At 37.4% G+C, this 23,717-nt stretch overlaps 1 protein-coding gene across 3 annotated transcripts in view; it reads left to right on the top strand.

Annotated features, from left to right (window-relative positions):
- Positions 1-11,322, top strand: part of impact (impact RWD domain protein) — a 67,802-nt gene extending 56,480 nt beyond the window's left edge. For all 3 annotated transcript variants that reach the window (XM_049465845.1, XM_007246166.4, XM_007246164.4), the window contains 2 exons: positions 2,752-2,886; positions 10,941-11,322. In XM_049465845.1, the coding sequence (XP_049321802.1) occupies positions 2,752-2,886; positions 10,941-11,000 (195 nt within the window). In that variant the 3' untranslated portion in view covers positions 11,001-11,322. The remainder of the gene's footprint in view (positions 1-2,751; positions 2,887-10,940) is intronic.
- Positions 11,323-23,717: the final 12,395 nt, after the last annotated feature.

Genomic DNA, 23,717 nt, shown 5'->3' with positions numbered 1-23,717 from the left:
CAGATACTTTATTTATCCCGAAGGAAATTTAGGCATCCAGCAGCAACAACACAATAAGAATAAGAAACATAAACTTAAACATAAATTAAAACACAGAAGAGTAGAAAAAAATAGTTATTAGTTATTAGTTGTTATCCACACCATCATTAGTACACACTTGATCGTGTGATGGTTTTAATTATGTAGAAATGAGAAAGTAAATGAAGTTAGTTCAGTGCACCACTGTTTTCCTCTGTGTATGAGGTCCAGCATGACCAGTGGTGACACTGTTGTTTTGTACCGTGCTCCCCAGCTAGTCTCCCTGCTGAGTGAGGAGCCCCACTCTAATATAGCACACCTGATCCACTTCGCCACAGTTCAGCTGTTTGATCTTCTTATAGGCCAAAGCTCTGCTGCTCAAACATTTATGCACCAGGGAAAATTGGAATTAAAAAGGGATAGTTCTTATTTGGTCAGCCTTTTGGTGTCCCGTATCTTCTGGCATAAATTCTTCTTTTTAATCACTTTTTATGTCTTCATAAAAATGCTTGCGTTCACCCTATCGTGGCAAGCTTCAGGGCAGGGTGGACAACTTTGCTGAAAATTGGATTTGCAAACCATTTGAATTGATAATGATAACTGTTCTTTTTTTAAAGACTAAAATAATTTTAAATACCTTGATATTTTACCATGACAGGGTGTAGAGTTTAAGCTTTACTACAGAGAAAAATACAAGAAAAATGTAGTAAAATATTATATTATTAATTGCTGAACATGCAGCAATTGTCTTCTGTCCCTTGAAAAGAAAACAGTGTGAAGGGGGATTTTAACATTTCTCTGTATTTTAATGATATGTTCATTCAGGGCAAACTTTTATTTTTTATTATTAATAATATTTATTATTATTATTATTAATTATTTAATTACTGTGTTGATTAAAACATCTTTAATGCTCTCCTCGTGGGAGGATTGGTAAATTGTAATAAATCGAACGAGCTGGTGATGAAATAAAATATATTTGTATTTTTAAATACAAATATAAAATGTATGTATTTTTAATCTATCATACATAAACTCTACTACTTTCTTCAGTCTGTAAAAAATGTCCATATTGACTGTTGCCTGATGTTAAAAAACAAGTGTCCACACACCCACAGTCTGTACTGTAAACACAAGGTGCACTTCTGTAGTCCTCAGAATCAGAATCAGATTTTATTGGCCGAGTATGCACAGTACACGTACAAGGAATTTGTGTTTGGTTAGAGTGGCTCACAGTGCACAATAACTGACAAATTTTCGCTGTAACAAATACACTCATCCTACCCATCCTAGACACACACACACGCACACACAAAACACAAACACACCTGTATGTACAGTAAAGTCCTGAGTGCAGCAATAAAGGATGTAGTTCAGACTGAATGAAATAAGGCCTGTAAATATAGAGAACAGCGCAGTACAGAAGATTAGAGTGAACAGAGTGAGAGAGGACCTCCTGGACATGGACTGTATGAAGTAGCCATATATGTAATAGACTGTATACAGAATGTTGTGTTTTAGTACTCAATACAACAAGATGGTTTGTTGGAAGCTTTTCTGTAGTCTGGTGGTCTTTATCCTCAACTGGCTAAAACACTGGTCTGCAGAAACAGGTGATGACCAAGGTGTGAAGGATCAGAGACAATTTCCTCTGCACGCTTCCTGGTGTGCAGATCCGGCATCACTCTGATGGTCCTCTCTGTAGACCTGATGATGCGTGTTTGTACAATAGTGTTGTAGTCAAGACCACTAGAGCCGAGTCCAAGTCAAGACTGAGACCGGGAGGTGTCAACTCTGATTCAAGACCAAGACTTTTAGTAGTTGAGTCTGAGTCAAGAGACTGGGAAAAACCGAGACCAAGACCAGATTAAGATTTAAAAATAAAACATTAAAGTATCTTCTCTATTTATCAAAATAATGCTTCTAATGCTGTGTCTCTCCTAAAACCACATGAAGTCAACTGAATCAAATTCTGTTCTTTTTTGTTATAAAATGTTTTTAGCTTGTCGCTAAGGTTAGCTAGCTTGTCACTAAGGTCAGAGCTCTCCCTGATAACATTACTATGTTAGCTATTTAGCTGCTAACATTAGTTATCTCGCTAGTTTTTACTTATCTCTCCTTTTCTTCTAAATGTTTGGAAAAATTAGTCATGGTCCCTGAGGTCTCTTATCGAAATGTGGCAGAATTTAAATTCTGCTGAATGTTTCTTCTTTCAGGAAGTCCTGCATACAACTTCACAATGATTCACATAACCAAAGAGTACAACTCCAGCAAGCCGGTGAAAAAGAGCACATTTAACTTAACGTCAGACTATTCAAAATAAAAGTGCATTGATTGGATACTGAACGAAAGTGTAAGTCTGTGGGCACACAGAAAAAGGACTGATTCGGTTTGTTTGAATTAATTGTTGATGTTCAGTAACGATTGAAAAAGGTTCAGTTTCTAATGAACTTTACCTCAGACAGCGGACTCGGATTCAGCAGGTCTCGTCCACAGTCTCCGAGTCCACCTCACCCCGAGACCGAGACAAGACTGATTCCAAACAAGGTTGAGTCCGAGACGAGACGAAGACCACTCGTTTTTGGTCTCGAGACTGAGACCGGTCTCGAGTACTACAACACTAGTATTTCATCAGGTGTTTTCTGATTAAAATGCCATTGAGTGTGGATAGGAGGTTGCCGTGCCTAATAATCCAGCAGCCCACTGATCAGTACTCGATGTTTTTGTCTCCAGATTCTAGATGTACGGAACGTGCTGGTGGTGGTGTCGCGATGGTACGGTGGGATCCTCCTCGGCCCTGATCGCTTCAAACATATCAACAACTGTGCCAGGAATATCCTCGTCCAGGAGGGCTATACGGAAACGATGGTGAGAGAGGACGTTTCATTATATGCTTATTGACATGCTTGCTGTAAAATAAATGCCAGGTGTGACATAATTAGGTTTACACAGGTGTTGTTAGAATTGGATATAGATGTGTAGATTAGTGTACATGTATGTGCGCACACACACACACACACACACACACACACACACCTCCATGGAAAAAACATTGCTGGTATAACAGAATGTTCTGGAGCTGCCGCGAGCACAAGATCCCATGAGACTAAGAACACCGTGCCCAATCCTAAGCATGATCTACTGAGGTATCAAAACACCAAGCATCAGCATTGGGCTCTCAGTCACATTGGATTGAGTGTAGTCAAATCCACCAAATTGCAATGTTCCAGCATCTAGCGTAAAGCCTTCTCAATAGAGTAGATGCTGTTACTGCAGCAAAGATGGACAAATTCTCTGTTAATACTAGGGCTGATATTATTGATATATCAAAGTATTCATTCTCAAAACTCTATTTTAAATTAATTAAATTATTTTTACTCCCTTTTGTTCCCAATTTAGCTTATCCCATTCACACTAGGATTCCCATTATCATTATCTTTTAATTACAAGTGATAGGAGGGCTGCATGTCGACAAGAACATGGTAATAAGATATACACTCATCTTCAAAGTAATAGTTCAAATATATTTATGCACCAGTGAAAAGGCTAGTTCTTATGTGGTCAGCTTTTTGGTGTCCCATAACTTCTGGCATAAATTCTTCTTTTGACTATTTAAGACGGAAATCATATTTCCCCAAATGAATCACTTTTTATTTCTTGTTAAGCTTGCGTTAACCCTATCATAGCAAGCTACACGACAGGGTGAACATCTTTTGATGTTTTTTTTTTCTATCACTATGTTGATTAAAACCTCTCCAATGCTCTCCTAATAAGAGGATTGGTAAATTTATAATAAATCAGATGAGCTGGTGATGGAATTAAATATATCAGTTATAACTGACTGGGGGTGTTTAGTAGAAACTGTATTCTTCAATCTATCGTACATAATCTCAACTGCTTTCTGCAGTCTGGAAACCCCAAGCATCAGCTTTGGGCTGTGGAGCAGTGGAACTGTGTTCTATGGATTTATGAAGCTGCAGCCAGATGCTTTAGACTGAGGTTTAGCTTCAGAACCTGACTTCAGATGCTCTCAGTTACACTGGATTGAGTGCAGTCAAATATTAATATAGTCAAAACTCTATTTTAAATTAATTAAATTAATTGTACTCCATTTTGTCCCCAATTTCGCTTATCCTATTCACACTAGGACTCCCATTATCACCTTCAATTGCAAGTGGTAGGAGGGTTGCATGTCGGCAAGAAAATGGCCGTACGATATACTCTTATCTTCAAAGAAATAGCTGCAGAAATGGTTGCATTCAGAACAAAGTGTTGGATTGCAATGCTACTTGGAAGGAAAATTAATGTTCCCAGGAAAATTGTATTTCTTGCTAAAGATGACCTTTATAAATTCATATATTTTTTTTTTTTTTCCGATGATATATTTCGGTGAAATATTAAACAATGCAGGGCCCATGACGTCACCAGCCTGTCTCTCCCCCGGACCGATCAATGGCTGAATCGGCTCCAGGCACTTAAGACCCAAGACAAAACAGCAAAACAACATTAATCGGCCCTTTAATCAGACATTTAAATGGCTTTTTGAAAGGTAAATAAGTTTGTTTTTCTAGGATTAAAAGCATGAATTCAACTGTAACTGGAAATATCTGTGCAAAACTGTGCTGGACTGAGGTGCACAGCTTTTGACTGGTGTGTTTACAAGCACGTGCCCAACCATGTGAATGGAGGCCATGTTGTTACCTCGTGTTTTCTCGTGCTCCCCCTCCCCTCGCTCTTCTCGCGCAGGCAGCAGGAGCCTGTCACTCACACAGACACAGAGACGACACTGTGTATCTACTTTTTGTGTCAAGAATCAAAACATTGCAACATGACATGTTTAATTTAATTGCCTTAAGTGATATCGCACGTCCTGCGATGTGACTATTGCGCATGCACACATTGCGATGGCGATGCTTAGACGATATATCGTGCAGGCCTAATGCAGTTCCAGGACTTGGGTCATATAAAATTGCACCTCACACCATAATACCAGACCTTCTGTATGTGAGGGTTGACAAGTTGAAGCTGATTTGTCCCTGAAAAAAACCTACTGCCATTCAGAGACTCTCCACGGAAGTCTGACAGAAAGTTTCTTTGACAGTGAGAGCATAATTAATACCCTTTATTTTATTAGGACTGTATAAAAATGAATGAAATGTTTGAGGAGCAGGTGTCCTCAAACATTTTGGACTACACATTTCTGTTAACCCGTTCATTCTAAAATGGAATGGAACTGTGGCTCATGACGATGCTGTGGCCATTCCTGTTGTACAGAGCACTTGCCTGAGCCCTCAGATGCCTATACCCTCTCTCTCTTTCATTAAGATTTGTTTTGTTGCCGCTTTGGAAAACAAAACGTTCCTCCTCTCTCATTCTGTAATTGGTATGGAAATATTTATTCAGCAGGTCACCTCTCGAGCCCGAAACCCCTGTGCTAAAGCGGAGGGTGAGAACAAGGTTACGCACATCATGAAATTGAGGTTTGGAGAAGGCTTGGCGATGGCTTACACGAAGAGACGCCGACTTCTGCCGGCGGATTTGTTTATTTGTTGTTTTCTTTCCTTTCATTTCTGTGCAAATAAGGACATGTGAGCAGCTGCGGGATCGTCATGGTTACAAGGGTGGTGGGGGTACTCTGGATTTTCAGTGGGTTCGCCCAGATCTTTACCCTAAGCTTCTGCAGGGTATTGATCTTCTCGCTCCTTGTAGTCCACACACACACACACACACACAAATGCTCATGTCTTGTGTATACACACACACACACACACACACACACACAATGCAATTTAGAATGCCTGGGTTCTGTGTAATTCCCCTTCTAATGAGGGAAGGAGTGTTCCAGTCTGTTCTAGTCATGGACTTTGATGGAAAATTAGGACTGACGGGGGAATTTTCATTACCGAGACGTCACAAACTTCCCTCAACAGCTACTGAGCCTGGCATCTGAGCCCCTAAAAAAGCGCAAATGACAACAGGCCAAATTATTTAAAAGGATTTTGATTTATTTGAAGTGTCTTAATTCATTAGGGATCACAAGTGTGATCTCTGGTGATGCTACAGCCATTTGTTTTCAAGTATAAAGAGTACAATTGGACTATGTGTGTAGGAAGACCTCCTCAGACATCTGTTATAACAGTAACAGGTTTAGCAGGTAGCACATCTTCTTCTTGTGTGCTTAGATGTTAAATGATGTTACGTTAGCAATATTGCATACGTCATAACCTATCAATCATCAGCTTAGCTTCATGAGTTTTCAAATTAAGACAATTAAAGACATTTTCTTGTGTAGCTGTGTGTAGCAAAGCCTTTTTTTTAATTTACAGCTTAATAAATTATTCAGTAATTCTTTGTTAATTTAAATTTGTCACATACATCATCAGACATGCTAAAACTCTTTCTTAATCAGTGCAATATGTCATTACATAAATAGAAATATATACAAATGTAAGATGAAAAAAGAATTAAAATATATTAACATTGAAGCACAATATAAACACACCGCAAATTTACACTATATAGAAAGAAAGAAATAGAAAGTGTACAGTGTAAACCTGTATAAACATAAAAATTGTGGAAATGTTGAGTCTAAAATGTGCAAATAGTGGAGTACATCATAAAGCTGTGCAGTGAGAGGGAGATAAAAAATGTAATAATCTCTAAAGTGTACCAGTGTGTGATGTGTGTACATGAGGTAGTGTTAGTTAGTGTCCTGGTTTAGGGTTCAGATGGCTTGTGGGAAGAAACTCTTCCTCATCCTTTTTATTGTTGGGATGGTAAAAGTCTCTCACCGTCTTCCTGGCCTTGGTCCAGCACCACTTGCTGTAGATGTTCTGCAGGTCAGAAAGCTCAATTCAAATGATGCACCACTCTCTCTCTCTCTCTCTCTGGAGGGCCCATCTGTCCTGATTGGTGATGCTACTAATTCAGGCTGTGAAGTTTCCCGCCAGGATGCTTTTAGTGGTGCAGGTTTAGAGGGTCTGTAGTACCTTGTGGGACAGTCTGAAGTCCCTTAAGCATTGGAGGTGGTAGTAAAGATGCTGACAAGCCTTTTCAAGACTGTGATAGATCCTTCGAGATGTGAAAAACAAGGTACTCTAAACTGTCTACTCTGTTCACTGCAGCTCTGTTTGATTCAAACAGGATTGTGGCTCATTCTCTCCTGCTTCTCTGTGCAGCAGTTACTGACACTGAGGAGGAAATTATTATCCTGACACCAGTTCTCCAGATGTTGTCAGGGACTAGCAAGAGTGTAGAACTTTCGGTATTAGGCAGTGAGGCCCTTCTTACCCTTCAGAGAAGGGGTGACAATAGGTGCATGTAAATCGTTACATAATATTTAATCAGGAAATATATATTATAATTATTGTAAACTATAAGCATATATTTTATAAATTAACTAAAATAAAAAAACAGCAGCTAATTCAAAGCATTAGTCTATGTTTTTCAGTTGCTATGGGACTCTTATCTGACTGACAGCAGTTCTAACCCATCAAAGCTTTTTAAAATGGCTTTTGCCCACGTGTCTGCGTGACCCTTTTGATTTTTTGAAGGGTGTAGCAATTTGTCTATTAGCATAGGCGCAGGACCATCTAACCAATCAGATTCATGATTTTCACTCCTGGGGCGGGGCCATGGCTGTATTACCCGCATTGCTTAGTGTAAAATGGTGCTCATGCTGGACTAGTTTAATAGTTAACTAACTATCATGGAATTGCAATGATAAATGAGACACATATTGTGTCATATCATATTAAACAGTCTTTTTAAAGGCTGCCCTTCAATGTGAAACTAATTCACCATAATAGGCCGTCTGACTGGTGAGTTTATGTGTGTACTTAATGTTTTGGCTGACCTGGCGTCTTGTAGGCAAACATATGAGTGATCTTCGTTGGCCGGCTGTGCTTGTAGGAAAATTAAGCATTGATTTTGTCGTTTGTAGCTGTTGTATTTTTGGGCTGTTAGTGTGCATTAAGCTCATATAACTAAGTCGAAACAGAGAATATGTAGTTCTAATATAAATCTATGTTTAGGTTGGAGGGTGGAGGAGAGGTGTGTTGCAGAAGGGGTACCCACTATATTAACTGCATGCCACTGAAAGTGGCCCCACAGTCATAAGTGTACATAATGATTTATAACACTGAGCACAGTGGGTGCAAAGTAATTGGACCATAGTGTCTTTTTTGAGGCACTATTGTGAATGCTACCCCTGGTCACAGAAAGCCCACACACTATGAGTTCCATTACTCTGCACTTCCATTGGTCCGTGAACAGAACTAGTAGCAACACAAATTAAACTGCATTTTCAGTAAATAGATGCACCACCGTGGTCACTTTTCTAACAACAGTTCACAACACAGAACAGCACAGTGGTGTAGTGTACCAGAGTACAGCTGGAGCCCACAGCTACTGTAAATCAGAGGGACAAGTTCAAATCATGGCCCCGCTGCACACTGTTCCCCTGAAAGCACCAGCGAGGCCTGTGTGCTTTTATTTGCATATCATAAGTAAAATTTGAATAGCGGCCCCAGATTGAGGGGAGTTCAGGTGTTATGCCTGCGGGCCAGTAACCTGTGGTTTTCTGAGCAGGAGATGAAGGTCTATTGAAATGCAAAATGTAATTAGAAAGTGAGTGGGGAGTTCTAGTGACTGGCTTTACACCAAATATAAACAGCCACAAGGACGCTGAAATGGAAAAGCAGTGTATTTCAAAACTTCAAGATTTGAAACATGCTCAATCTGTTCAGTCTGTCAGTGTGTAAATATACTGGATAATACAAACAGAAAGCAGAGGTTTAAGAAAGGAAAAAAAATGATTCAATAGAAATTGAATAGTGAGGTTAGTCATTAAGTGTCAAGTTTTTGATTTTTACAATATATATATATATATTTACAGTACTTATTATCATCCAGTGTATAATTCAGAGTTTCATAAAGGTAGGACTCATCGTAGTGTTGTGAGTCTTATTGGTGGAATGTGAGGATGTACTTGCCTTTCCCTGGGAATTATAGATTTATTGGTTCACACTCATTGGTTGCTGGAGCTGGTGCAAATTGGTCCCATAAATGCTTAATTTGTAATAAATCTGGCAACCAGGCAGGTTAGAGAAGTGTGAAACCCTTGCTGTGTGGGGATAAACAGTCTCCTGCTGAAAATTGCTAGTTAGCGGTAACGCTGAATTTGACCTCGAATTTTAATTTATTTTGCCTCTAGGAAATAGGTGGTTTTAAGCCAATATGCTACACCTACCACTTACAGCTGGACAGTCCTAATTCTCATCCAGTAGTTTATATATATATATATAAATATTGCTAAGTTTTTTTTTGTATACTTTACATAAAGCATCATTATGAATAAAGTCCTTAAATATTTCAAATGAAATCACTGAAGGCAAGGGAACAAATGTAAAAAAAAATGTAAAACCGATTAGATTACTTGTATCTTAACCCTTTCAGACCTGAATTATCTCCAGTGATGAAAAAAATTATAAGAATGCTGCTTTCTGTCTGTAATGCACAGACAATAAGACTCTAATATTGTACTACAACATTTGTATAGCAAATAAATCCAATTGCCTAAAATTTTCAGTCGTTTTTTTTTATTTACATTGCATTGGAAGCATGCATGTAATATTTTATGTTTTATAAAATTAGCTGTTACTTTGCCTCAATGGCTCTAGTACCACTGTTTTTCCAGTGCAGTGAATGGATGGAACCTAGATACTGTTTCACTGGTCTAAAAACTTGTTCATTGGCTGATTCATGGTCTATTCTGATGGATAACAGCTCTCAAAGAGTGTTATGTGCAACAAAACATTTAAACATAAAGAAAATACGTGATGTCTGTTGTAATTTATATACAGACACAAATAAATACAATTAAATAATAATATATGTTTCCAAGTGGGTTTTTCTTTCACAGTATATCTATTAATGTTTTCTATATGATGAGCGGTTATGGTTTCAGACTCATTAGTGGGATCTGTAAGATGCTGCTGATGATGATAATAATGATGGCACGCTGCATGTGTCCATGTTTTCATCCACATATAAAATGCATACGGCGCTCTTCCTGTGAGATACCGGACTCTGAATGTCATTACTGCCCTGCTGCTGTACGCTGCGCTGTGCCATGCTGGGTGAGATAACTGAGTGACTCGTCTCCTCCAGCAAGGCACAGATCTGATGAACAAACAAGTTGTGTTAATGACCTGCAGAATGTGGCCATTTTTTTTTTTCCTCGCTGATGACATTCATCGGGATAGCGTTTAGTCTCCGAGGGAGTAATTAAAGAAGCTGCTCGGGGAGAGAGTTTGGCTTGGCACTGCTACTAATTGCCATCTTTGCCCCTTTAAATTCATTTGTGGCAGAATTAGCCACAGTATATTAATGGGATCACCTGGGTGTGTTGCTCTACTGACCTGTAATCAGCTGGTCTGTTCAGGGTTGGGGAGAGAGCATGGGTGGAATACAGCTCAGTCGATTTCTCACAGGAAATGATGTAAATGCTGATGCTACTGTCAGTCAGGTCCGTATTGATGATAAATGCTCCCGGTGTGGTTGACTCAGTGTCTCGTGGACACATTTACATTAAGTTGAACTGGTAATGTAGAGGCACTGAGATATGTGGAGCTGAAATGAGCAAAACAGTCTGTGGTAAAATATAAAATTCTATTTGTGTCAAAAAAAATTTTTTTAAATTAAAACAATATTCTATGTTTAATCATGATTAATAATGCCTCATATTTTTAGGAGTAAATAAGACCTTCAAGGTGCACTATAGAATAGATATTCTGGCCCGATGTTGCAGGAGGTTATTTGTAGTCACACTCTGTTTGTAGTTCCTCGGCATGTGGCCACTTATTTCAGCTCACACTCATCCTATTGGATCCTTTTTCTCCTCCTTTCCTCTTCTCCCTCAGGATGAAGCATCAAAACCAGTGGGGAAGAGCAGAAAGCCCAAAAACAAGAAGATGAAGTAAAGCCACCTGCGCGTTTCTCAGCGCTCGTTTCTCTCTGAACCGCCGGTCTCTGGGGAGAAAATGTCAACAGGCCCGCCTTTTTTGATGGATAAGGAGGTAAAGATTTACAGAGCAGAAAAAACACAAGCATCCATTGATGCAGAGAGCTGCTACAAGGACCTCAACAGTGTTTACAATGTTAATAAAGATCAAACAACTAAAAAAACCTATTGAGTAAAAAAAAAGAAATGAACGATTTTATCATCTCGATTGTAATGATCCTAATGAATTTACATGACTTTTATTTTTAACATTGAATAAAAGCCAACACCTGTTCCTAAAAGCTCCTCGAGTTCACGATTTGTGATTTGCACCCTGATTTGCAAATCAAGTGCAGAATGTCATTAATGTGTCTCAAGATAGCCTGGAGCTGTGACGCACTGTTGGCAGTATGAGGAGTGGCGTGAGTTTGTCTGCAGGGTAAAGTGTCAGAGCTTTGCTGTAATATATTTTTAAAAGGGAAAATATGTTTGTTATTAATGCTACAATGCCTCCTTGCAGATTACTCACATCACTCGGTATAAAAAGAACCTCTCAGAAGGAAATATGATCAGAGGTTCACTAATCTACGTAAAACTGTGTCTAAACTCTTTGGAACAAATTAATAAATGTATTAAATGTTCCTGAGCATAGAGCTGTAACATTATAAAGGAAGATGATAAATCCTGCACCTAACAACTGGGGTTATGCATAGAGCTCAGCCATGTATTATTATTCACCAAACTAACAACAACAACGATGACCACTATAATCTGATATATAAAAAAAAACACCATCTACAGGACATTAAAATCATCAGAAGACTCGGAGACTCTGGAGAAATCGCTGTGCACAAGTGACAGATCGGACAGTTAGTGTTGGTTGCTGTAAAGATCAAACAATTCAAACATATTGGGCTAAAAATGAACAGTTAACACTTAACAAAAAGGGTTCAAATAGGGACAAACAGTACTTACTGCAGTAATAAACATTGTTAAAATGTTCAGTAATGTTTTAACTAATTATTAATTGACACTAGTAAAGACATTATTAAACATATCTAAATGTTAATGCTTAAGAATGCTGTAAACAATAATGAATTGAGACATTAGTTAATGGTTAATGTTGTAACTAGTGTAAATTATTCTGTTACGAATACTGTTAATTATTGTACCCTTATTGAAAATGTATCTCAATTCTAATATATATATATATATATATATATATATATATATATATATATATATATATATATATATAAGAGAATAATAAAATAAGAGACCACTTAGAAATGTTTCTTTGATTTTACAAAACTAAAAACCTCTGGAATATAATAAAGAGGAAGATGGATGATCACAAGCCATCAAACCAAGCTAAACTGCTTGAATTTTTGCACCAGTGGTGGCATAAAGTTATCCAAAAGCAGTGTGTAAGACTGGTGGAGTAGAGCATGCCAAGATGCATGAAAACTGTGATTAAAAACCAGGGTTATTCCACCAAATATTGATTTCTAAATTTATGAGGTCTTAAAGTTCTGCATCTTTTTGTTATTTCAGCCATTTCTCTGCTAATATTCTGCAAATAAAAGCCAACAGTTGTTTGTTAAAGCTCCTTAAGTTTATGATTTGTGATTTGCACCCTGATTTGTAAATCCAGTGCAGAACATCATTAATATGTCTCAGATAGCCCAGAGCTCTGACACACTGCTGGCAGTATGAAGAGTGTAGTGATTTTGGCTGCAGGGTGATTATGTGCCAGAGCTTTGCTGTATTATATTATATTTATTCATACCAACACTGTGTAGTGTAACTATACACATTTTCCAAGAAATACTCTGAATAAACACAATATTACACAAAATGGATTATTAATCTTCACTTTACAGTACTTTTTGTACATTTTTAAAAGTTCTTTGTTTCTGAGAATTTAAATCTTAAATCATTTTCACAGTTATGAAGGCCAGAAGGCACAATATTTCGTTTATTGTCACATTTTAATAGGGAAAAGCAGTTGTTACTAATGCTAATATCCCTCAAGGCTAGTCTTGCGTGAGTTGGGTAGTTTCAAAATCAGCATGCCACGCAACACACTGTGCTACCATTATCACTCGCTGGGGCTGCCAAACACCATGCGTGAAGTGTTAAATTTAATTGTCGCTTCCAACAGTGGTTTCTTTCCAGTGGTCTGCTTTGCATTTGCCCACCACTTTCACTTATTTTGCTATATTTATCCGTTCCAGCAGCGTTATGTAATTAGTTATTTTTAGGCTACTCTTTGAAGAACCAGCTCTGATATTGCTCTTATCTTAGACGTAGAGCTGCTCCACTGTGATCTGCATATTTAAACACTGTAATGAAAGTTACGGGTGATAAAAAACACTTTCCTTTACAGCCCAGTAATTTATTTGGTCTTAACTGGGTTAGTTGGAGGCAAGAACTCTGCAGAATGTGGTCGAGAGGGTCCAGACTAATCAAATTAGTTTATACACTGAGAAATATTCAGTGGGTTTTATTTATTTCACAATCTCAGTTCCAAAATGTTCTGGGATGCAGTTTACAATGCATATACAGCTCTGGGAAAAATGTAGAGACCACTTCAGTTTCTGAATCAGTTTCTCTTATTTTGCTATTTATAGGTATATGAGGAATGGCTGAAATAATAAAAAAGTAAATGCAGAGCTTTCAGACCTCAAATAATGCAAAGAAAAGAAGTTCATATTCATAAAGTTATAAGAGTTCAGAAATCAATATTTGGTGGGATAACCCTGGTTTTTAATCACAGTTTTCATGCATCTTGGCATGTTCTCCTCCACCAGTCTTACACACTGCTTTTGGATAACTTTATGCCACTCCTGGTGCAAATATTTAAGCAGTTCAGCTTGGTTTGAGAGCTTGTGATCAGCCATCGTCCTCTTGATTATATTCCAGAGGTTTTCATTTGCTTTTTTATTTGCAATGATCTGCAAATCTTATAGGCCCACATTTTATTCACAATAGTATTCTAATACTGAAACATTTAGAACTTAATGGCAACAACACATCTCAAAAAGTTGGACAGATCTTCAGATCCTCAGGTGGCACCGCATTAAAACAGGCATGGTTCTTTACTGGAAATCAGTAATACTTACCTTTATCTAGTTTAACTGGACCTAGAAAAAAGAGAAATTAAAACAATTAGTTGATAAAATAACTATAAAATATTGTAATAATTATAGTTACTTATTGGATGACTGAATAAATTATTCTGAATTTTAAATAACTGTCAGATGAGTGTTGAAACAGATCTTTAAAGATCTTGGTTTTGGTGATCAAAGTAAAGACAATATTTTTTGGGAAAGGCAATGTAGTTACATTTATATGGGTTTCTAAAAGCAAAGTAAAGCAAGGCAAATCTACTTCTACATTCACAAAGCAAATTATTCGCAACACTGAACTAATAATAGGTAGGCCCTCTGTCTGCTCTCAGAACAGCCTCAATTCATGAACACCAGCGTGTTCATTCATTCCAGTCACTGAATCTGAATCCAGTAGAGTTTTTTTTTTTTTTTTTTTTTTTTAAAGGATGTGGTGGAATGGGTGAGTCACATCATAAAAGTGCTCCTGAAACTCTGCAGGAGTTGCATAATGTCAGCATGGACCACAATCTCAAAGGAATCCAGCATCCTCCATGCCATGAGGTATTGAGGCAGTGTTGTGAAATCAGAGATATTATTAGCTTTTCCTTAAAAGAGCAAGGCATAGTATTTCTCTTTTCGTAGACTTAGTGTTCATGCAAATCATTTTAATCAAAATTACAGATGATAAACATCTTTATTTTATTGAATTCGTGGGGGAGGGGGTACAAACTCTGTCCTCAGTACTTGGGAGAAATTAAAGAGTGGTTCAGAACAGTCTAATTAAATGATGCTCTGAAAATTGTCTAGTAGGTTATAATTATTATACTTAAAAGATACACAGAAATAATCTTCATTACTGAATAATTATTTAAAGTAATTGAGGTACAAGCAAAGAAAATGAGAATGTGGTAAAACAGGAGATTTGCTGAATGAAAGTCCTGAAAACAAGCATACAATAATGTCAACATGAACCAGAATCTCTAAGAAATGACCCCAGCATCTTTTGGAATCCATGACATGAAAAATTAAAACAGAGTTGTAAAATTAGATATTAGACAATTGAGATATTTTTAAGTTTCCCTTGATAATACAATGCCTAATATTTATCTTATTATAGATATCGTTTTTTTCTGCAAATCACACTAATGACAATTACTGAAGATAAAATGCTTTTTTTTTCAATGTGTGGGGGTACAGTATTCAAACTCAATGCTTAGTACTTGGGTAACATAAAAGAGTGTTCCAAGACATGAAAAACGTCCAGTGGGTTCCAGTTATTATATTTAAAAGACAAATAGAATACATAAACTTCAATATTCAGTAATTATTTAAAGTAATAGGGTGGTTTGTACAAACAAATAAATCAGAATTAGCTATAACAGGAGATTAGCAGCATGAAGATGCTTCTGAGAAAGAAATCACATGATGCAGCCATGCCATTTTAGGTTCTTGGTATCAATATATTAATTTCTAAGACATGCTAATTGAATTAACACTGAAACACCAAAAAAAAAAAGTACTACGATAGATTGCATGTATTTACTGTGGAAGTGTGAGCTGTAGAATAAAATGTTTGAAATTATATATATATATATATAATATATATATATATATATATATATATATATACACAAACTGACATGCTAAATGACATGTCAAACCAGTATGTAAATTTTTTATGAAAGGTAACGACAGAGAGCAGCTGGGTAAAGTCTCCTGGGTGCCAGATGGATCGAACATTTCATTTCTGAAGTTGTGCAGTCATTTAGCGTTCCTCAATTCGCAGTGTGATGTGTGTATACACAGTGCAGTAGGTGGTAATGATTGTGATGGTACACACATTCGCAGAAAGGGGAGTCGGATTCTGGCAGTAAGACAGAATTTGGCACCACACTGGTGCTTGCTGATGACAACAGCATTAAGCACATGCGTATACAAGGAAAATTCACATTCATGTCCTAAACCTTTGTTATTTGTGAATGTGAATATTAGAGCCTTAGAGAATAAATTTTATATTAAACTAATTTTATTATAATTTTATTCAATTTCAGTTTAATGCTAAAAACCTTCATTTTAGCATTAAGTTAAATATAGAAAGGTAGTTTGAGTGCTTATTCCCAATTTACTATAATTACTATAATTACATAATAATTTGAACACGGGAGAACATGAGAGAATGTGAATGAAGGTCTCTTATTGTTCTTCTCTGCGTAATTTCTGGTCCTCGGTGAAGGTGAAGTTTGATTCTCTTTAGTGCCTGAACTTTGATCTTGTCTAATCTTTAAGGTTACGCATGATTGTGTGGACTGAACATTCTCGTTGGAGATAAAAATAGACCCACCTGTCTTGTTTTCTTTTTGTTTTGCGAGCTCCGCATGTCACCTCAGAGCTGGCCTTAATTTGAATACAAAGAACAAGAGAGTGTGAAATCTGAACGAAGGAAAAATATCAAGAGCATGAAGGAGCTCTTGAATTAATATTTATGAGATCACGGAGTCCTCCACATCTCCACACACAGACTTTCTTATGAAATACCAGGAAACCCAACATTTTTCTCTCAGATTTGAAATGCACTGGAAAACGTCTCAATTACTCGGGTACATTTTTTTTTTTTTTTTTTGATAATTTTTTTATTATAAGCATAAAAATCCCTCCTTTATACTCTACTTCTCATTAGCTGTTTTCAGGGCTGCTGCCATTTGATTGCTGCTCGCTTTGTTTTTGGTGTTTGTCCTCTTAGGTCCGTGCTTCCATCTGTCAGCTTCACAACTTCACAGTGACACAACTCTATTCCCTTTACCACTGCTGCGCTCTTTTAAGCATCTCTCTCAAATCCCCCCCCCCACTCCTCCCCACCCTGTGTTTCTCTGTCTAATAAATATTAATGCACCTTTTGACTGCTGCCACGACCCTTTCAGATTCGTTCCTTGCTCTCCTCTTCTCCAGAGACGCTGCTAAATATTTTTTTATAGATCTTTGTTGTGCCGTGTGGCTCCTTGTCTGAAAAGCAGAGCATGATCCGCATGTGAAAGCGCTCCACCTTACGCGTTCGAGGACAGCGTGTCAAAACAACGCAACAGGAGGACAAACAATAGGCTTCTACTCGACTTCACGACTTGTGATATTGCGCTGTGTTCGTCGTCCTCAAACACCGGCGCTTTTGTTCTGTTCACAACAAAGCAAAGTGTCTCCGAAGGTTCAAGTGTCTCTATTATTTTCAAAGACAACTCAAATTGAAGTTCTGAAGTTGCACCAGATGGCTTCAAAAGACACTTCCAAGTCTATTTGTTTGTTCCTGTCTGGCTAACAGCACTAATAGGAAAACTGTTCGCTCACCTGCTCAACGTATCTGCTTATAAAGGCTGTTTAACGGCTCGTTTTTGATGTATGCTTCTTGCGGGATCCTGTAGGCTAATTTGTGTGGGATGTATGAATGGGTATTGCTGTGCCAGTCTTACATCATATCTTCAAGTGTCCTCTTGCTGTAATTACAGTGTCAGTTCTGTCAGGTGAGGCTTCTAGCAGTCTCTTGAGAGGTTTCCTGTCCATTCCAGCCAATCCTCCACTAACTAGGTGCACATTTCAGCTATAATTCACTTAATTCACACTTCACCTGCTGTTCCCAGTTGAGAACTGGCATTGAGGGGCGGTAATTTTGTTGGCTAGTCAGTGTCTTAGTGTTTCGTTATGGCTGTTTTAACAGGTGTCACAGCTTGAGAGGTTTGCAGGTCTCATCCTGGAATCTGAAAGCATCAGTGTTTGTTTCCACTAGCAGTGTGTTAAACTGAAATTAGTCCTATATTGGCCAAAATCACTGGAATGAGTAATTGAAGAAAATCTATTAGCCCACACCATTATTTTGTTGCTCCAAATTCCAATTCACTATTTAGTGAATTACTTGCTTTAACACACCCCAGTAATTCTAAAAGTGCTTTTTAATTAGCTAATTAGTTGAATAATGTGTGTTGGTAGCAGGAAAATCATTAAATCTGCAGGGCAGGGGGTGCAAGGACTTAGTACTTAGGCCAACAACAATGTTTTTAGATAGTTGTTGTAAGCAAAGTGTATTCGGAGACATGTATTATTAAGAGCTTAGTTTGAGAGGGGGAAAATAAAGTCATAGGACATCTCGCACTACAATAATATATCGCAAGACAAATTTCTATGATACTCCACGGCATCTGTGTTACTGATGAGGATAAAATACTCCTAAATAAGCAAATACCAGGAATTATTTATTTATTAGTGTCAGTTTCACAGAAATGGACAACCAATATAAAACAAAGTGCTTAACTTACTATAGCTTGCTATTGTCTCTTTAACACACACACATACTGACTGTAACTCTACCAATTGTGGCATTATTTCAGTGTTGTAAAAAACTGAGACATTAACTGCCATGAATGCTATTATGTCTTAATGTCACTTGTCAACCAATTACATGCATGTTGATATTCGGATTACTGTAGTTACCTGATTATTATGTGTACACAGCACACTCTAATTTCTTGTATTGGAGTATGATCTAGAAGTCTTATTAAAATATGATAAAGAAAGCTGGATTTTGGCTCAGTAATAGTATTTCCCAGTACATGAATACTCTTGACCAGTGTATAGTTGCCACGCCCCCTTGTTATTGACTGCAGCTGTTTCTTGTCTGTCTATGGCTTGGTGTTCACCAATCTTATCTGTAAAGGGCCAGTGTGGCTGCAGGTTTTGATTATTAACAACCAGCAGCACACCTGATTCCACTTCTTTAACCCCTTAAATGCCTTGTCCCGTATACAGGCTATAGGTGTAGGTGATACAAAACCCCTTTTTTCTGCAGTTAAATAAATGAATTATATTCTGAAAATCTGAGGGCTTTGAAATCTCCTACAGGACACTTGGGCTGGATGCTGCCTGTTCACTCTCTACTCCACTTAATAATTCCAAATCAGTAACAGGAATCAAATCAAATTCTGCATGTTTGGAAATAGACTTAAAAACTAGACAGCCATAACAAAACTAAAGGTTTGGAGGACATGCACTGTTTGATTTGTATTCAGGAAAATATTGAATTTAAAATGAAGTTTTTATGTTTTTATTCACTATATCTTGACATTAGCAGATTTACTTAAATATTTTTTAAATATGTTCTATTATAATTACAGTTTCATTTTTCAATAAGGCTCCTTATCAATCATGAAAGCTTTTTATGTAATGCTTAAATAGAAATCCTCCAGATTTAGTGGTGTAATATCAGGCAGACAATTGACAAAAAGCCTGGCCTGTTAAGGGGTTAATCAGCTAGTCTCCAATTTTAAACAGGGTGTTTCTTGTGACCCATGGTCTATAGCATTTAAGCTTAGGTTAAGCTGCCCTTCTTAAACATTTGCTGCGTAGCAGCTGAATGGGTAGGACAATTGGCTTAGCTAAATTAAAAGAAAAAGAGGTGAAAATGTATTCCTCTGCCATTCTGTTGTCAGTATATTTGACCTTATATGTTGCCGCAAAGCAGAGTATGAGTGTTAGGTGAGTTATGGTGTAATCCAGTTAGAAGCATCAATAGTAGGTAATGCCATTAAAACAGATTGTAGACTTCATTTCTGTTCAATATGGATCTTAATTAACCCTCGATTATACACTACATTTTCATCCAGCTTCCTCGCCTCCTCCAATCTCACAGTTCCATTTTGCACCTTTATTTTTAAGACTGTATGCACTGGAAGATTTTGAAGGGTGTGGAGTAAGATTACAACCTCTCTAATAATAGTAACTTAGCCATAAAACTGACAGAATAAATTAATTTCCTGACAGTTTTCAACAAATTTGTTTTGCTGTACTTTTTCTGCCTGTTGCTGATTAGACATCCTATTTACAAAGTATTGTATTAGTAAACCAATTATCTTACTTCAGCTGACTATAGCTGGAAAGACCATTACAGTTTTTCCCAAATGTTTACACAAAAAATGTGGAACTATGCACACAAATCCAAAAACATGAAGCTCATGTGTCAACATTGTGACTTCAAACTGATAAACTCTAAACACAATTTTATATGTTCTCACTCAAATATCATTCTAAGTCACAGCTTTGCAAATCGCTAAACACAAATTTCATCATTTAGAAAACCTTGGTCACCTAAGAATCACTGACCTTCAAATACAAAACTCTAATTACCAAGTAATCTCACACAAGTTGCAGCTATGAAAACTTAATTAGCAGAACGTTTCAATCATTTGTCAGAGTATAAAAGAGGACTCACGTGACTGATACAGCCATACTATGTTGTCATCTGGGATAATGTAAGTTTCAACTGGGCAGCTCTGGTCAATGATTGGTTCTCTAAATCCACAGTTTGTTGTGCTGCACCTTCCACCATATTCCCCATTTCTCAATCCAATAGAGGAATTCTTTTCTGCATGGAGGTGGAAAGTGTACAAACACAGACCCCTCAAGCGTATGGCGCTACTTCATGTAATGGGGGAGGCATGTGATGACATCCACGCAGATGATTGCCAAAGATGGATTCACCATGCAAGGCATTTTTCCCCCGCTGTTTGGCGAGGGAGAATATTGCAGTAGATGAGGTCTTCTTGCCTGACCGATATCAGGGGTCTGAAGAACAGTGATCTGTTTCTTTACATTTTGCAACAAATACATTTTTGTGTCCTCTTTGTATGTGGATTTTCCTTATCATGTTTCTCATTGTGAAAATAGGTGAAAATTACAGTTTTGCAACAAACTACATACAGTACACATAGCTTACATTTGTGTAGTACTGTAAATGGGGGGGGTCCTACACCACACCAAATAAATAAAAACAACAGAAAGCCAACATATTTCCATGGACTTGTATGCATTTGAATTTTTACAGTGGCCTCATGAAGTCAAAAACACAACCAAATACTTCTGATAATAGTGCTTTGAATTTATCTTATCAGTGTTTATTTGATGCTCTGCAAGAGATAAGCATAAAATAGCTGTGTGTGTTGTTTTGGTAGAAGGAATCAGTTTTGCTGGAGATTTGTAGAGTTTCAACAAAGGAGTTAATAATTTTCAGTTTGTGTTTAGAGTTTTGAGAAACTGAGCCAAGTTTTTAGAAATACGTTTAAACATTTGGGAAAAACTGTAACATACAGAAGATAATAACAGCCATACCAGGCACAGAGATATTTAGATGTAGAGACAAAAAAAATATGGGCTGAAGCGCTACTAGGAGTATTAGAACTGTGAATCTTTCCAACAGGTGCTCTTTTAAAGCCGGGCAAAAATTGAAATATGAAAAAATATAAGTCAAAGGCACTCTGTTGGAAAAACCTGCTAACCAACAAGACACCATTCTATTCAGTTTATCCCAAAAAGGCGGAACAAACATTCTGGACAAATTAATGTTGTATTTGAAACAACTTTCTTCATTATTTGCAGCTTTTTTCTCTACTATAGAATTTCAAAATTAGTCAGGCTGAGTCACCCAAACAAGTTAATAACCCTTTGAGACGTCTGGCCGCGAGCGCAATGAATACATATTTTTTTCCTTCCAAACATGGGCAGTCCAGACCCCTTTCAGCCTGAACACAGAGATCAACAGAGAGGCATTAGCATTGCATGAAAGTATTTAATTTGCATGGCGTAGAAGAAAACCTGCCCTTTTGTATAGCTCACTGACTGACGACAGAATCAGCTGAATAAAATTAATTGGAAAAATCAAATCAGCAAATTAAACGTGGCCTGTTGGGGCCCTTATGCTGAAAGGAAAGCAGGGACGGATGGTAATGCATGAGGCTGTTTTTTTTTTTTCTTTGGCTGAAGTGGGTTCCCTTAGATGGCCACTGTTGTTTACTCAAACGAGGGTCCAGACCCTTCATCTCGGGAGATCAAACATCACAGGGGTGCAGCAGAAAGCATTCTCTCTAACCATCTCTCCTCATTCTTTCTAAGGAGGTGGATCGAGCCAGGACAAAAGAATTCAATCTCTCACACTAGGCCTTTTTCTTATTCAAGCTCAGCTGCCAGAAAGGCAAAATAAAAAACAACAGATGCAATGAAAGTTATTTGGAAGGTTGCTCTTAGTTTGTTTTTGTCAGACTCTTTTTGTCTGTCTGATGTCTAACAATACAGGACACTGGTGTGATAAACAAGCTCACTATTGAATCACCAGCACTCTTAATGCTTAAGAATGTTGTAAATAATAATAATAATTTGAAACATAGGCTGAATTTTTTTTTATTCTAAGAGATAAAAAAGGTTGGATAATGGGATTGTAAAAAATTTGATTGATGACTGTTTTTTTGCCATAAAGGAACTCTGTTTAATCCTTAAAAAGTATTTTATTTGTTGATTCTTTCTTGATGCTTAAGACTCTTTCAGACAGTGCAGATTCTCAGTACGTACTGTACATACTAGCCTTTGTCAAGCACTACAATATTGAGTTACATTCACAAATGTCACCTAAAACTTTAGTGTGCAGAACAGTAGCATCACGTTAACTACATATATCAAAAAGTGGGTGCAGTGGTCTAAAGTGCTGCCATTATGATTGTGAGATTGCTGGTTTGAATCCCGGTCATGCAGCTTGTCATCAGCTTCCAGAGCCCTGAGAGAGCACAATTGGCCTTTGTTCTCTCTGGGTGGGTAGATGGTGCTCTATTTACTCACCACTCTTAGATTGATTTCAATAACCTGAGCTGATGTATCGAAACCGATTCACTGTGCTTTCCTCCAAGCAGGCTGTGATGCTAATTGGCAAAGTTCGAAAATAGGTTAAGTGCTAGTCTTCACCCTCCTTGTCTTATGGCATCACATACAGTTGAGTAGCAGCTGAATAGGTGGGGCAATTGACCAGGTTAGATCAAATAAAAACATATCCAAAAGTGGCTTTGACTTCTTTGGGATAGACCATCGCACAAAGAGCAAGGACTGTCTGGGTATCCTTGGGGACAATGCAGAACCCCTTTTTTAAAACTAATCTAGGAACAAAAACCTAAATTTAAGTACGTCTCTTAAAACATTTCCTTTTTCTAACAATAATAAACCTTTTGCTTCCATGGATATTAGTGAGCAACACTTGTTCCTGTTCCTTACAGTCCTTCCCCATTTTTTTATTTTACTTCTGCCATGTTGGTTCACCATCTGTACTATTTAGTGATTTTATTTTACACCAAAAAGAGAATAATATTCTACTAGACACTGGCAAATATTTCTAGAAGATACTCAGTACTGAAGACAGCCTGGGCAGATCTCCTGCTGGAGCTAATTAGAGCTGTCATGAGGAGCGGAGCAAAATCTAGGCAAGGAGTTTCATTTTCTGGACCTAGTTATCCTCCTACATCCTGCTGCTTTTATATCTTTAAAGGCACTAAACTGGGTGAATCCCCCAAAATGTTATGAGACACTTTTTTTTGTGTAAAAGCCCTACATTTGTTTAAAACATTCGCACTAGAGAAAACCCTAGTGAAAACTTAGAGAAAGCAGGCAAAGTGGGGAATCATGATTACATAATAGCAAAAATATGGTGTTGTTGATATTGGTGTACAGCAAAGCATTTTTTACTTGAGAAAGCCTAATTTATCTTTGTTTCCGAAGGAAACAAAAAAGGAAGA

Source organism: Astyanax mexicanus, chromosome 16, assembly GCF_023375975.1.
Source record: "Astyanax mexicanus isolate ESR-SI-001 chromosome 16, AstMex3_surface, whole genome shotgun sequence".
NCBI classification, from domain to species: domain Eukaryota; kingdom Metazoa; phylum Chordata; class Actinopteri; order Characiformes; family Acestrorhamphidae; genus Astyanax; species Astyanax mexicanus.
The sequence above is the reverse complement of the archived record's forward strand: the minus strand, read 5'-3'. Positions and strand labels throughout refer to the sequence as shown.